The 15,316-nt window shown below is 45.5% G+C and overlaps 1 protein-coding gene across 1 annotated transcript in view; it reads left to right on the plus strand.

Annotated features, from left to right (window-relative positions):
• The window catches only part of Nol10 (nucleolar protein 10), an 88,951-nt gene that overhangs the window by 32,595 nt on the left and 41,040 nt on the right, over nt 1-15,316 (plus strand). Inside the window, exon 13 of the mRNA XM_057789265.1 lies at nt 217-269. Within this exon, the coding sequence (XP_057645248.1) occupies nt 217-269 (53 nt within the window). The remainder of the gene's footprint in view (nt 1-216; nt 270-15,316) is intronic.

Genomic DNA, 15,316 nt, shown 5'->3' on the forward strand with positions numbered 1-15,316 from the left:
AGCTGAGTGCCTCTCTGGAGCCTGCTCATGGCCTTTGCTCATGAAATTCACAGACAGGGAGTTCACAGATAGGAAGTTGGCTGTCCTACCACTGAGGTCCCTTGCCCTGAAAAGCAGCTTGCAAGTACTGGCAATACAAACCTTTCGAAATGTAAAACATGTAGAAAAGGATACTTCCTGTCATGTGTTTAACTTTCTCACTGTGTTTGTTTTTAGGAATGCTTCTTACTGCCAATGAGTCCCCCAAGATGGGCATCTACTACATTCCGGTAAGAGCAGAGTTTGTGTGTGAACTGGTTGTGTTGACAGCCTTTGGGCTCTGTGTGGCTGTGCTGTACTGCGGACTCACTGTAGATGAGTAAATGTCTCAGCATGCTGCAGTGTGGATTGTTTTGTGCTGTCTTAGCGCAGGCTGGAAAAAACTAGTAGTCTCAGCTTTGTTGTTTGTTTGGCTGTGAAGTGTTTCAGAATCTAGAATATTGATTCATCTATTGATTAATTGGAGGTCTAAATCAAAACTAAGAGTCTAGTTCTCGTTACCTCGCTTTTACAAATAAGTTGCACATGAGAGAGGCCATCTTAGATGATCAGGATTATCAGTGATGACATATAGGTTTAAAATCTGTTATTATATTGTCATCCTGAAAGCATTGTTCTTCTGTACCAGGAGTTTCCATAGTTTACCTTTTAGTCTATAGAAGGAGAGAGCTGGAATATGTCTTTAGGAAGGCAGTTTTCGTGTAGAGCTGACATTAGCTAGTCTGGGATGTGGGGGAGAAGTGGGAGACAGGTCTTGCAGATGGGAGGACTTGAGAGCAGTGGGCCACCAGTCATGGGAAGTCTCCCTTGGAGTAGCTCGGCTGTGTGTGGGTAGGTTTTCCCAGTCCGCCTGCTGCTGAGCAGCTGTCTTGGAAAACTGATGCCGCAGCAGTCCGTAGTGTTTGTTCTGAGTGATAGTGAAGTGAGGCTGTTCAAGCAGGAAGCTGCTGCTCTTCCTGCCTTGTCATCTGCTCCTCTCCCCTAGCCTCCCAGCCTCCCGTGTTTCCATTGTCTAATGGGTAGTCATTGGCTGCATCAGCCGCGTGTCAGGCACCATGCTGGATGCTGGCAGCATCACAGTACAGTCTATCAGCATGGCTCCATCCTCAGAGTTAAAACAGGAAGAAAGGGGGTTTCAGGTCTGGCCATGAGTGATAGGAGCAAGACTCTGAGAGTGCTCGGGAAGAGAGACCTTTTCCCCAGTGTGGGCTAGGTGCCTGAGGGAAACTCAGAGAACTACCCAGAGTGACTTCAGGGAGCCTGGAGGTTGATTCTGTGGACTGGATGGAGCTACTGCGTGGGAGTAGCGTTCAGCAGCAGAAGATGCCTATGGAGAGCTCAGGAGAGAAACTCATGGGGGAGAACAAGCCCCAGACTAGGAAAGGTCTGTAAGTGTGTGCGCAAGAGGCACAGGGAGCCTGGCACACCTCGAGCAACAAAGTGGCAGAGCCAAGGCTAACCTTTGGAAGGGTTTTGGTTACAACAAAGAGTTTAAGCTTGAAGCAGCTAGAACAGACTGTGGCAGTCCCACGAGGGAAGGCAGGGCTGGGCTGTCATTTTCAGCACTGGGACTTCGATGGGTCTTGGGACAGTTTGAGAAAGAAGCAACTCTGGCTTGGAATCCATGTCCACCTGTGGAGGTGTGGGTGGATCATAAGAAACTGCCCCTTGGTTCTACCTTCGCAGGCCTTTGGGTAACACTGCCTGGTGAGGAGAGTAACTCAGCTTGTTCCCACCTGCATGTTAGGGGCTTGTCTTCCTCCTCTAAGGAGTGCTTCCTGGTGTTGCAGTGAGTGGGACAAAACAAGAGCCTGGGTGCCCTGTGGTATAGAGAAGGCAGGTGTGGATTGGAAGACAGACTTGTATAAGTTTAGATGTGGGATGTGAGGGAGAAGAAAGAAATAAGTGTGGCCCAGGCTCTGCCAGGGCCAACGCACAACGCTGACATCATTACCATCGCGGAAGAGGTGTGGGACTGTTAAACACGTCCCCTTTGATGCTTATACATTGTGAAGGGGCCTTTTGCAGAAATGGCACAAATGTTTTAATTTCACAAATAATGTATCCATCTTCTTTGTTTGTTTGTTTGTTTGTTTGTTTGAGACAGGGTTTCTCTGTGTAGCCCTGACTGTCCTGGAACTTGCTTTGTAGACCAGGCTGGTCTTGAACTCACAGAGATCCACCTGCCTCTGCGATTAAAGGTGTGCACCACCAGCACCCGACCCTTTATCCATGTTCTTATTCTCAGTGTTGTACAAAGTATGAGGAAAGAAAACCATGTATTCTGCCCCTGTAGAATCATAGTTGCCATTAATATTTGGAAACATTATCTTTTCTGTTATGTTGGCAAATATTTTTTTTCCTTTTTAGTTTCTCTTATTTTTCGTGACTGGGTCTCGTAAAGCCTGGGTTGACCAGGAATCTGCTGTGTAGTCAAGGATAACCTAGAGCTCTCCTGATCTTGGCTTTGTTGCCTTTAGGTTATGAGATAACATATGTGCTCTACCATGAGTGGTGATACGGCATTTTATAGGTAAATTATATCCGATTTTATAGCATTAACCCTTGATATATTAATGCCAAAATAATAAATCAACTAAAGCTAGCTTTCACAGGCAATGGGTTCAATACCTAACACTGGAGAAAAAGAAATCCCCTAAAGCGGACAGGGACAGTGGGCACACCTGTGACTCTAGAGTTCAGGATCAGAGGCAGGAGGATAGCCTGGGCTACATAGCAGTCATTTCCACTGTATTTCTTCTCTTCTTTTTGAGATGGGATTTCACAGTGTTGTGCAGGCTGGCACAGAATTTGAGCTTTGTAGCCTAGGCTGCCTCAAGCTCTTGGTCCTCCTGCCTTCTTTGTATCTAGGATTACAATGTGTGCTGCTTGGTTTGGCCTCTGTGTAGTATTTTGTTGCCCGGGGATGGGGGGCTGTTTTAGAATTGAGGAGTTCCCTTCCCTAATCACATGCAGTTCTTCGGTTCTGTTTTGTGGCAGCTTGCTCCCTTCCTGTCCTTCCCTGCGTCGGGCATCACACCAGGGCCTTGCACATCATGTTGCCCAAGCACTCCCCCCCCAACAAAGCTTCACCCCAGCCGACAATGGGGATTGCTTTTTTGTTCCAAGTAATGGGGACTTTGGCGTTCAAGAGCAAGAGGGGCTGATGGTAACTGAACAATGAGAAGCTGCTGTCTTGACTTGCAGGCCTGTATCACAAGGCCCCGATCTCAGCTCGGTAGCTGAGATTTGACAGGCAGCTGTGAACTGGGTCCAAAGCTCAGGTGCCTGTACATGTGAGACCAGTGTGCACAGAGGTCTTGCTAGGCTGAGCACTGAGCTGCAGCTTGTCCTCCGCTCTCCTTCCTGCACCCCTGTCTGCCCTGCCACTCTTGTACCAAGCTGTATTCCTCAGCACCATTTGTCTTTGCTTGGCACATGCTTTTTTTCCTGCTCCTTCAAAGCAAAGAGCGAGCCCCAGGACTGAAAGCTTGCCATTTACTGGAAGATTAATATCAAACTTAAGAGCTGCGTTTGGCTCGAAGGCTCATTTGAGGCCTTTAGAACCAGAGAAGTGTATGTTCAGCCCGCGGCTGGTGCCAAGTGTAGGAGGTCTGACCTGTGATTTGTAGGAACATCCTATAAATCACTACAGCCGTCCCCACATCCCTGCAGGCTGCTGCAGAGGAGGAGCCTGGTGTTCTCTCTGCATGTTTGCTTCTGCCCTTCTAGCTGATACCATCTTTCCTGAATTCTTGGACTCTCTGGAGATTAACACAGTTCCTGACTTTAGCTCCCCGCACCCTGACCTATGCTGATTCTTGAAGACCAAATGGGTTTCCTGTCATCTTCCCCCTTTCCCAGTCCTTTCCGTTGTTCTCCCTCAGGAGTTCTGCTGTGCCTGTTTCCTCCTCTGCAGAGTGGCCCAGGTTCAGGTTAGTTTTGCATAGTGAACGCCTTTGGCCAGCTCCTAGTGTTCTGTGACGCACACCTCAGCTCAGCCCTGAGGTTAGCACTGCAGTGGGATGTCTCTGACTTCCAAGGCTCTGTGTGCAGCAGACTCCAGTAGTTGCCGACTTGGCAGTCTCTGGGCAACCAGAAGTCCCTGGGTCCTGCATGTTCCATACTGGATGTGCATGCATAGCAGAGGAAAATGTATTGCTTGTTTTGAAAGCTATTTGATTTAGGAAAAAAAAATAGCCAGGCAGTGGTGGTGCACACATTTAATCCCAGCACTCTGTGAGTTCGAGGCCAGCCTGGTCCACAGAGTGAGTTTCAGGACAGGCTCCAAAGCTGCAGAGTAACCCTGTCAACAAAAGAAAAAAAGAAAGAAAAAAAGAAAGAAAGAAAGAAAGAAAGACAAAAATAACTCAGTTCAGTAAAAGTACATGTTTCTAGTTTTGTTTGAAACATAAATTTAAGCTGCTATAAAGATTATATGAAATGCCTAACCTACTTTTCAATCCTGGCAGTTATTTCAAAAAAATTTATAAGAAAAATCCTGTGTTTTTGATTGCTTATCAAATCAGCAAATTATACTGACTAAATATTTTAACATTTACTATTTAATTGAAAAATTGGAAGGCATTTTTTAAAAATGCCTAGTCCCTACACATAAGGCAGAGTTAAAGCATGGTGGAAGGGGTAGGTGTACTAGGGAGATGGCTCTGTGGGCATATGCTTGCTGTGCAAGTATGGGGACCAAACTTAGGACCTTTAGCATCTATATAAGGGTCAGGTGCAGTGCTGTGCACCAGTAATCTTAGTGCTGGGGTGCAGAGACAGGCAACTTCCAAAGGCTTGCTGGCCAGCCGGTCCAGCCAGAAACCCATGCTCCAGATTCAGTGAGAGTCTCTAAAAAAAGCAATAGACAAGTGTGAGAGACAAGTGTGTACCTGGCATTGCCCTCTGTCCTTTATATACCTGTGCACTTACACGCACATACTCATGCACATACGCACGCACATGCGCTTATACATACAATCACTAATAGTAGTATATAACTCATTTAAAAACAAAACTAAACCAGAGACTATTGTCTAACCGGCACTAGCGCTTCTGTTTTAAGGCCTGAGGTTTGAACTTCTCTATGATCACAGCACAAACCTGGGTCCATATTGTAAATGTCATGGCTTTGGTCCACAGTGCCCGTATACAACAGCAGTGGGGTGAGGGTGGCCAGCAGTCTAGGCTCTGCTCTTCCTGGACAGCCAAGTGTACAGATAGTCAAGTTTCCTTTCTCTCTGACGTGCGTGTGACATGCACATCAGTCTTTATTCGTGGTGACCATGTCTCCAAGTAGCTTTATATAGTGTGTGGAACATGGTATTCCCGTGGGGCCATGTCGTTCTCTGCTGGCTCCATCTCCCGTTGATGTATGCCAGTGCCTGGGCCTTGGCTCTCTTCCTCCCTCTCAAGGCTAGGCGCACTGGGCTCAGAGCCTGCCTTTGGTCTGTATTCGCTCCTGGCAACCCAGCGCCCTGGGTCTTTATGACCAGCCAGCAGACTCCTCTCCAGCCTTCTCTGTGTCTGACATGTTATCCCGTCTCCTGAGTGCTTCCACGTGGATATCTCCACTGTGTACCACATGTGCATGCAGAGCCTCAGCAGCAGCCCTTCGCCTGTGTTTGGCTCCCACAATCTTTCCTGGAGAATTCATCTTGGCCTCTTAACCCATGTCCCACGTTCATCCGGTCTCACTGTGTCGTCTAGGCTGGCTGCTAACTTTGAGTTGTCCTTACCTCAGCCTCCAGTATTCTAGGATTACGTGTGTACACTCCCATAGCTGGCTTTGCAAGCTGTTTTCCATGCAACAACTAGATTAACTTTAGCAGTAAAAATACAAGTGAAACAAGTATAAATCAGTCCTGTACTCTGCTTTAAACTGGTCCAGTAGGCGATCCGTTTGCTCAGAATAATGTTCATAATGCCTCACATAGTTTACAGTGTTCTGTATGACAGACAGAAAAAAAATGCTAGAGACCAGATTCTCTGTCTCATCTCCCTGTGCTCAGAGTAGATCTTGGTAAAACATTTCTTTTTTTTTTTTTTTTTTTTTTTTTTTTTTGGTTTTTCGAGACAGGGTTTCTCTGTGGCTTTGGAGCCTGTCCTGGAACTAGCTCTGTAGACCAGGCTGGTCTTGAACTCACAGAGATCCGCCTGCCTCTGCCTCCCAAGTGCTGGGATTAAAGGCGTGTGCCACCATCGCCCAGCTTTGGTAAAACATTTCTACTTACAGGAATCACCAAATGGTCAGACCAGATTGCCAGCCAAGCCAGCCATATATAAACCAAAATCCAAACATGAAGTTGTTAGAGGGGAAATTTTTTTCTGGGCAGGCAGCTTCTGGTAAGCTGGTTAGGTTTTGTGGGCTTGACTCTAGCTGAAGTGACCCAGAAAGAGGGAACCTTGATTGAGGAATTCATTGCCTTTATCAGGTCGGCCCGTAGGCAAGGCTATGGACATTTTCTTAATTAATTACTGGTGTGGGAGAGTCCAACCCACGGTGGGCAGTGTTCTCCCCGGGGAGCTGCTCCTGGGTGGTATAAGAAAGCAGGCATGGAAGCACACACCTTAATCCTAGTACTTGGGAAGCAGAAGCAGGCAGATGGGTTTCTATGAATTCAAAACCAATCTTGTTTCCATAGTGAGTTCTAAGTTAGCCAGTGCTGCAGAGTGAGACCCTGTCTCAGAAAGAAAGGGAGGGAAAGATAGGGGAGTGTGTGGGTGGGTGGGTGGGGGGGATAGCTGAGCAAGCCACATTTCTCCATGGTTCCTGCCCCTGCTTCCTGATTTCCCTCAATGTTGAACTGTGGTTAAGACATGTAAGGCAAATAAACCGTTTTCTCCCTGAGTTGCTTACAGTCATGGTGTTCGTCACAGCAAAACAAGGCAAACTGGGACACCTGGGGACTGCACATAAGGCCTTGTACGTGCTGGGTAAACGTTCTACTGTTATATCCCAAGCAGTCTGAACAGAGAAATGAAATTTGGAACAAGGAACTTAGTACTGCTGCTTCCTTGGAGTCACCTGTGGGAGCCAAGGTGCACGGAGCCAGGACTAGCTAGCCTGAGTGAGGTGCATTTTAGGAGACGTTTGCCCATGTTTGTCTGTAGAGTGTCTCCGAGAGACCTTCAGAATTGTTCAGGCATAACTTTTCAAAAGTCTGTGAGGCTGACCCTTGGGCAGACAGAACCAAAAAAGTACCTGGAAATTTTAACAACCCACTAATTAAGCTAAGGAACAGGTATATTTCACAATCAGATCCTAGGAGAAGTCTGGGAAGGTAGGAGTTCACATGGATCGAGTTACACTGAGTGAAAATGTGCAGGCACGAAAGAAGCACAGTTGTGGAGGGCTGACTGGCCACCAGACAACCCAGTCGTTTTGCGTTGCTTCTGGCTGGCTGCCTGTGTCCTAACACACCAGAATCCAGTCTTCTTGATTGCTGTACTCTAGACCAGGGATCTAGTGAGCACCAGCTATCCGAAGCTTTTGAAAACAAGGCCGTATTACAAAGCAGTGTGTCCAGCATTCTCACTGAACACAGCTGAGTGGCTGTGGCATGGACCTTGTGGCCTGCGAGCCCTCACATGGCCCGCTATGCCTACTTACCTATTTCTCTGTGTTTCCTTCCCCCACCACATAAAACATAAGTTGAAGGGAAATTGTTTCTTTTCCTCAGCACCCAAAGCAATTTTGTCTCACTGTGAATCTTCTGTGTTTAAAATCCATGAGCAAATACCTTTGAGAAGTCTGACCAGATGTTGGGAGCTCTAGACAGTGACTGCATATTTTGACAAGGATGATTTGCAGTACTTTAGCTGTCTTTAGATTGACATTTTGCATTAGTTTTCTTCTGCTATTGTTACCGAAGTACAGAAGCTGACCCTAGCTGGGTGGTGGTGACACGTGCCTTTAATCCCAGCACTCAGAAGGCAGAGGCAAGTGGATCTCTGTGAGTTCAAGGCCAGCCTGGACTACAAGAGCTAGTTCCAGCTAGGAATGTTACACATAGAAGCCCTACCTCAAAAAACCCAAAAGATAGATAGATAGATAGATAGATAGATAGATAGATAGATAGATAGATAGATAGATAGATAGATAGATAATAGATAGATCAAAAGATAGATAGATAGATAGATAGATAGACAGACAGACAGAGAGACAGACCCATCTTATAAAGAATCTTAAAGGAATCACAAACCTCACCTTTTATACATGAAAATCAATCAGCTCTTCTTTAAATCTCTAGAGTTCAGACCCACTCATCAGTAGTTTCTTATCTCAGGAGTTTGAGGGTAGGAATGGGTATAAGGAATTAATCATCACCTTTGGTCATCTACCATTCCTGGCAAGAAAGGCATTTCAGCTAATGATAACTGGACTGCGTTGTTCTTGTTTCCGACCTTAAAGAGTTCCTCACTGAACTCTGTGCCTTTCTAAAACTTCAGATTGTCTTCTTGGGTTTCTCACCTCAAAGCTATTTAACAAAAACATCTTAATCTAAGTTATTTTCAAAGCTTTGTTTCAACTATGATGCTCTCTGAAACCTGTGAACACCTCTCCCAACATTAAGGTTAAAAGAATTTAAGCTAGCTGGGATACTGGAACTTAATTGTTTTTCTTAATCATTAACCTAAGTCACAGTCTATGTGGCTTCTCAATAGAAACTCACGTATTCTAGCTGTGTGACACTTGTTTTATTTTTAAATCATCAAAAACTGACATTATTTTTTTAAAAATATTTATTTATTTATTATGTATACAATATTCTGTCTGTGTGTATGCTAGCAGGCCAGAAGAGGGCACCAGACCTCATTACAGATGGTTGTGAGCCACCGTATGGTTGCTGGGAATTGAACTCGGGACCTTTGGAAGAGCAGGCAATGCTCTTAACCCCTGAGCCATCTCTCCAGCCCAACTGACATTATTTTTATGTACTAGATAGTACAGCTTACAAAGAAATCATTTTCATAATAATCCACAGGTAAAAGTACCTCCAATAGAGCAGGCTATTTGCATGAGGTAAACACACTACATTACAGGCAGTGGGGATGTCTGCACATCCAGTCACACCATGACAGATACCAGAGAAGGATGGCAGCAGCAAACACGTGAAGGCACAGTAGAACCGAAAGACATTCTGGGGTCTGAGCTCTCAGGGCCTTTCCTATCTGAGATTCGCCCATCAGAGATTTGCCTCCTTGTGGGATGAAACCTGGTCTTCAATTGCTACCTGCTGATCCTCTGACATAGCCACCAGCACTTTTCCAAGGAAACCGAAAGCCAAGGCTATGCAACTTCTGCTGTCTGTAAGGACATGCAGCTTTTGCTATCTATGAGGATATGTATAGCATTTGCTGTTTTTTATTGGAAGTTTCTACAAAAGTTGCTTTGTGTGCAGGGCACAGTTGCCATTATGATCCATGTGCAAAGACTCTACATACATAGTGTGTGTGGATCTGTGCTATTTCCTGGAGTGGCTGAACGTGTTGTTCAGTCTCCTTCCTAAGCTCTGGGGTCCAGTCTGCATGATGGGCCCTGTAGATTCAAATCAGCTCACTGCCAGCAACACTGAGTTATTGTGAGTACTAACTTGCTATTCTAGAGAGCTCCCCAAATGAGCTATCTATTGGCACATCAGTATGTACTAAAACTGCTGTTACCGTATTAGTGTGCATGTAAATTGTGGCAGTGATTGATGATATTTTCCTATAAAAGGCTCATTGAACCAGAGGACCGTTGGACATGGTAACAGAAGTAATTTTGTTAGAATTTGCTATTTTATAGGACTAGTAGCAACATAGTCCCTTAGTTTGGGGAAGTAGTGCCATAGGCAAAAACACTATCCCCCAGGGACTCTGCCAGCAAGCAGAGGATGTACAAGACAGAACACAAGTAGACAAGTAGCTGCTGAGGTGCTCCCCCACTACAGGTGGTCGAGTGGGCTTTGAAGGGAGGAGGAAGCTTTTGAAGCCCAGAACAGAGAGCAGGAAGGAATCTTTGAGGTTGCCCAAGCCAGCTTCTTGATTTATAGCTGAGGCACCGGGTTGTTTGTTCAAGGTCAGAAAACGTTTGTTAGCAGCGCTGGACTAGGGATGCTTTCCTAACTCTGTATCACGCGGATTTTAGAGTTAGGTAGAGCTGAGTGAGTGCTGGCCAAGCCAGAGTCACTTTCCTTTCTAAGCCATGTCTGGTCAGGGTGAGAGTGGGGAGCCAGAGCATGGAGCGCATCTTTTGAGCTCTTTCAGTTAGGGCTTGTCCTTTGCCGCTCCCTGGACACCTGTCTTCCACTAACCTTGATCTGGGAGAGCATTTTTTCAGTGGCGAGTATTCGTATGATCCCCATTCCTTTCCCTCCTGTATCCAGGATAGTTAGTACTAGAGACCATCATTGTTGGGAGTGTGGAGAAAACAGACGTGCCATTATTTCTGTTATGTTCTGTGGTTGAGATGAACACAGCGCAAGATGACATCATGATGGAGTGCCCCTGGTCACTTCAGATAACTGGATTTTGGACATGACTCATTGCTGGACACAAGCCACCTGCTTATACAGTACTGCTTCAAGAGGGAATGCTCCAGAAGGCTTTTAAAGTTGCTTGTGAAAAAAAAAGTTGCTTGTGTGTAGTATTGGGGATGGAACCTAGGCTCTTACACACGCTAAGAAGCCTATTACTGCTGAGCCGCAGCACCAGCCCTTTTTTTGTGTGTGTTTTATTTTGAGATATGTTCCTGCTAAGTGTCTAGGCTAACTATGAATTTTATCTATAGTCCAGGCTGAGCTTAATCTCAAGATCCCCCTGCCTCAGTAAGCCAAGTGGCTGGCGCCGTAGGTCTGTGCTTCCAGGACCAGCTTGTTCTCTATGAGGCAGGGTTCCCATGCTGGCTAGCTCTGAATCCTGCTGCCACCTTCCACATGTTGTGGCTGCATGTGCTGCCACATTACCCGTGACATTTTGTTCCCCACTGTCTGTGTTAGAGCTTACATTTTTAAGATTTATTTTTGTGTGTACATTTGGGATTTGCCTGTGTGTATGTCTGTGCAGGTGTCAGATCCCTGGAGCTGGAATTACAGACAGTGTGAACTGCTGTGAGGGTGCTGGGAATTGGACCCAGGTCCTTTGGAAGAGCAGCTCTTAACCATTGAGCCATCTTTCCAGCTCCTAAGTTTAAACCAATGAAATTAAAGATAAGAAATATTAAATATAATGGCTGGACTAAACGGGGGGGGGGGGATTTAAAGATCCAGTGAGAAAGTTCAGAATGGGCAAGGCAGACCTCAGCAACCACATCTGTGCAGAACAGCAGAGGGCTTTGGTCAACTGTTGAAGTCCAAGAGCCTTAGAGACTCCCTGTGTGCGCAGGATGTATGACAAGATGGGGCAGTGATGGGTTCTCCTGAGTTCCCTGGTATTCACATGTTTCTGGTAGTTGTGATGTGGGGCAGACTCAGAAGGAAGTTTAGGAGTACAATCCATCTCATAAAACATGTTTTCAAAATGTAAGGAGAGTGAGTTCTTAAAGGCAGTGTGAGTGAGGTGAGGAGGACACCAGCGTACTGGACTGGGGAAATCTTCCGTCACTGACTGTGCTTGAAGAGCTCAGACCATGAGAGGGACACGTCTGAGCTACCAGAGCAAAGAGAAGGCAAGTTTAAATGAAAAGACATGGTTCCCTTCATTTGAGTTAGAGTTTGTCTGGAGAGATGGATAGTTTTCAGAAGTCTTGCTGTATAGTAAATAAGGGGACATCTGCTGAATTTTAGCCTCCAAGGAAGGCAGAAAGGTGGAGCTAGGTCCAGGGGAAGGTTTGGAACAATGAGGGAGCTCCTGGGCACTAAGCAGCTCTGCTAGGCTAGGGAGAGTTGGAGTCTAAGTGCTAAACGCTTCCATTAACTTTCCTAACTAGCAAAAGCGGGGTGTGTGTGGGGGGGTGTTCTTGCACTTTTCCTAACTCACCCAAGTCCATAGCTTTTCCTCGTGAGTGAACTTGACCTGTGTGTGAGCTTGCAGTCCAAGGCTGTGCTCTTGTTGGGTGCTGTTGTCCATTTATGTTTATAGCTGAAGTGAGGGGTAGCACTTGGTGTAGGTGGCAGTGTGTGCTCTGTCTTCAACTTTACACAGAGGAAACGGGAGCTTCCTGTTCTAATCTAAACACTCAGGCAGTAACAGTTTCTGTGACATTTTTCTTAGCAGAGGAAACCCTCTCCACTTCCCATCACAATTATTGGGCCACAAAAATAGCAGACATTCCTAATGTGTGAAGATCAGGAAGTAATTTTCTGAGCATCCTGCCACATTTTCAGACATTCACTTCAGTTCTCATTGGGTTAAAAATATTGGGTTAAAAAAATTTACAAGTGGAAATATTTGATACACTTATGGCATATATTAATGTATCAGGTGATTCTTGTTTTTGCTTAAGTGGGCACATTTCAGGCCGTTCATTCTTCCATGAATGACCTCCTGTCTGACTGCAGTTTGAATCTGACATCCAAGGCCTTGCCTACAAGCTCCGTTCTTCCTTCCATCTAGGGGCTTTCCAGGCTGATCTCCCTACAGTCCTTTGGCAGTAAACCTTGTATACCAGTTTCCTGAGAGTGAGGTCACTTTGATGGCAGAGGTGGAGTTCAGCGTTTGCACAGGGATTGGCTTCACCTTCTGAGAATGTCGGGCTGAATGTGTGTGTGTTGTCTTCAGTTAATGTGCCCAGTAGCTGTGTTTTCTTAAAAATAGAAGACAGAGGGCTAGTGACACAGCTGAATGATAGAGAAATTTGGGCATACACGGGAAAAAGTAAGGGAGCTGTGAGAGTCTACTGTCTGTCCTCCCGTCAGTGGCCCAGTCCCAGCAAATCTTCTGACATTCATCTCCATGAGAGAGCAGCTTTGTGTGGCTTTGCTTTTTTATTTATTTGTTTATTAATTAATTAATTATTAAGACAGGGTCTTGCTGTGTAGGCTGGCTGACCTTGAATTCCTTGTCCACTTGCTTTGTTTTGAGATAATCTCAGTTGTGTTTCCTAGGCTGACTTCCAACTCCATTTCTGAAGCAATCCTCCTGTCTCGGCTAAATATAATATTACCCTCTTACAGAACTAAGGTGCACACACCTTTATACTCAGCTTGATATATTGCTGCCCTCTTATTGAACTGAATGGTATTTTTGATGGAAAGGTCAGCATGTCTGTCCTTATTTCTTGTATATCTGTCCATGAGTATATGTCCTCATTCATCTGGTCATCACTAGATTTGGACCAGTTTCTAGCTCACAGAAGCGTGAGAATGGCATCATCCTCTTCTCTGCCTTCCTATCAGTATTCTGTGTCATCTGTACATCTCTCTCACTTGCCGAAGCTGCCCTTGACTCCATCATCAGCCAGTGTCCACAACTTGCATTAGTTGGTTACCCGAGGTAGATTTTCACAAATGGATGGTGTCATTGGTTACCATGAACGATGATGTCCTATGAAAAGCCCGTGTACTCCATCTGTTCCTCCCTTTCTCAGTCTTGCTGGCCCCCCAGGAGCCAATGACCTCTTAATTGTATTCATAATGTAGCCCTTTTTTCTGGAATATGCGGCAACCATCTACCACATAGTTGTTCCACATTGTCTTTTCCCATAGTGACTTCATAGCTTCTCAGCTTATTTCTGTTCACTATGACAAACCTGTGTGGATATGAACAGTCCGTTACACCTGCTGATTAGGGAATAATTGCCTGTTGCTGTGACAGAAAGGCTAGTCACATGTGTCCATAGTGAGGGACAGGGAGGGAGCCGCTGGTGCTCAGCTCTCTCTCCTCAGCCTCACTGTGGGATGCACCGCCAGTGTTCAAGTGGGTCTTTCTCAGTACATGTGCGTGCACATGCACATGTGTGTGCATACACACACATACACAAATGTTCAGGTGGGTCTTTCTCAGTATACACAAAAAGCACACCTGTGCACACACACATTGTGTCTGTGCTGATGAAGCCTCCCCCTCCTTCCCTTTCTCCTTCCCCAGTGCCCTCTCCAATTCTCCTTTCTCATCCTTCTTCTATTTCCTCTCCTATTCTGAGTATAAGATTTCATTGTGAGATTATCAGGTTGTTGGTTGATTGGTTGGTTGGTTGCCATTTCACCCTGGCTTTATTTGGAGAACATGGAAGCCTTTTGCTAGGTTTTAAATGTCTTCTTCAGGCTTTCCTGGTCACTGTGCATGTCCCCCTGGAGATAATGAGTAACTATTAAGGGGACAAAAGATTGACCTTCCCAGTATAACACTGTGAGAAAGTGTTGTAGAATTTTTAATAGTTTTATTCATAGCTTTGTCTTCTAAGGTTTCCTTCCCTGGATGTTTTTGTATATTATATCTCGTACCCTTGGTTTACAGACTTCAGGATTGATTTGGAAAGCACAGAGAATGTGCCGAAAACTTATTAGCATATCCTTTGTTGGCAAGGAAGTCAGGTAGAACGGAAGCACTGGAGTGCTGACAGCCAAGGACAACGTACTAAACCATCTGTGATTCTTGGCAGACTAAAACCCCAAGCCAAGATCTTGGGGGAGAGCTCACTTCCAGGTGCATGATCAAAGAGATAACTCCATTTTCCAGTGGGAAAGTTGGCTTAGTGCCTCTCATGCCCATGGGTGTGTGAGGTTAGTCTGAGCAGTTAGGAAGGAAAGTGTAAGAGGAAAAGGCTGTGAGGAGGGGGACGTCGTTCCTGTCTTGTTACTGCAGGCTCTGGGTGTGAACTCTAGGAAGCTCTGGAATTCAAATGCAATATGATATAAAAATCTGTTGTGGTTTGCAGCCGAGGTACAAGGCCAGGCTCCTCAGGAAAAAGTGGATGGGGGAACCTTTAACTGTCTGTCCTTCTCATTCAATTAACAGTGGACTTTGAAGAATGAGGCTCTGTTAACATGGCCCTCTTCCTCCTTGTTTGGTTTTTCGGTCAATATTGAAGGAAAATGGAAGCCGAGGAGTTCTTCATGCTATTTAGTACACCATTCATGGGGCTGGAAACATGGCACACAATTAAACGCCATACTGCTCTTGCAGAGGACCCACATTTGGTTCCCAGCACCATGTAGGGCAGCTCACAGCCACCTGTAACTCCAGCTTCAGGGGCTCTGATGCTTCTTTCTAGCCTCCATAATACTGCACTCATGTGTGTGAACCCATTTGTAGACACATACACACACATAATTAATTTTTTAAAACTGTATGCCATTTTTTTTAATGCAAAGCAGAAAGAGATGTAATACTTTTCATTTTTACTTCATGG

Source organism: Chionomys nivalis, chromosome 1 (assembly GCF_950005125.1).
Source record: "Chionomys nivalis chromosome 1, mChiNiv1.1, whole genome shotgun sequence".
Lineage (NCBI taxonomy): Eukaryota > Metazoa > Chordata > Mammalia > Rodentia > Cricetidae > Chionomys > Chionomys nivalis.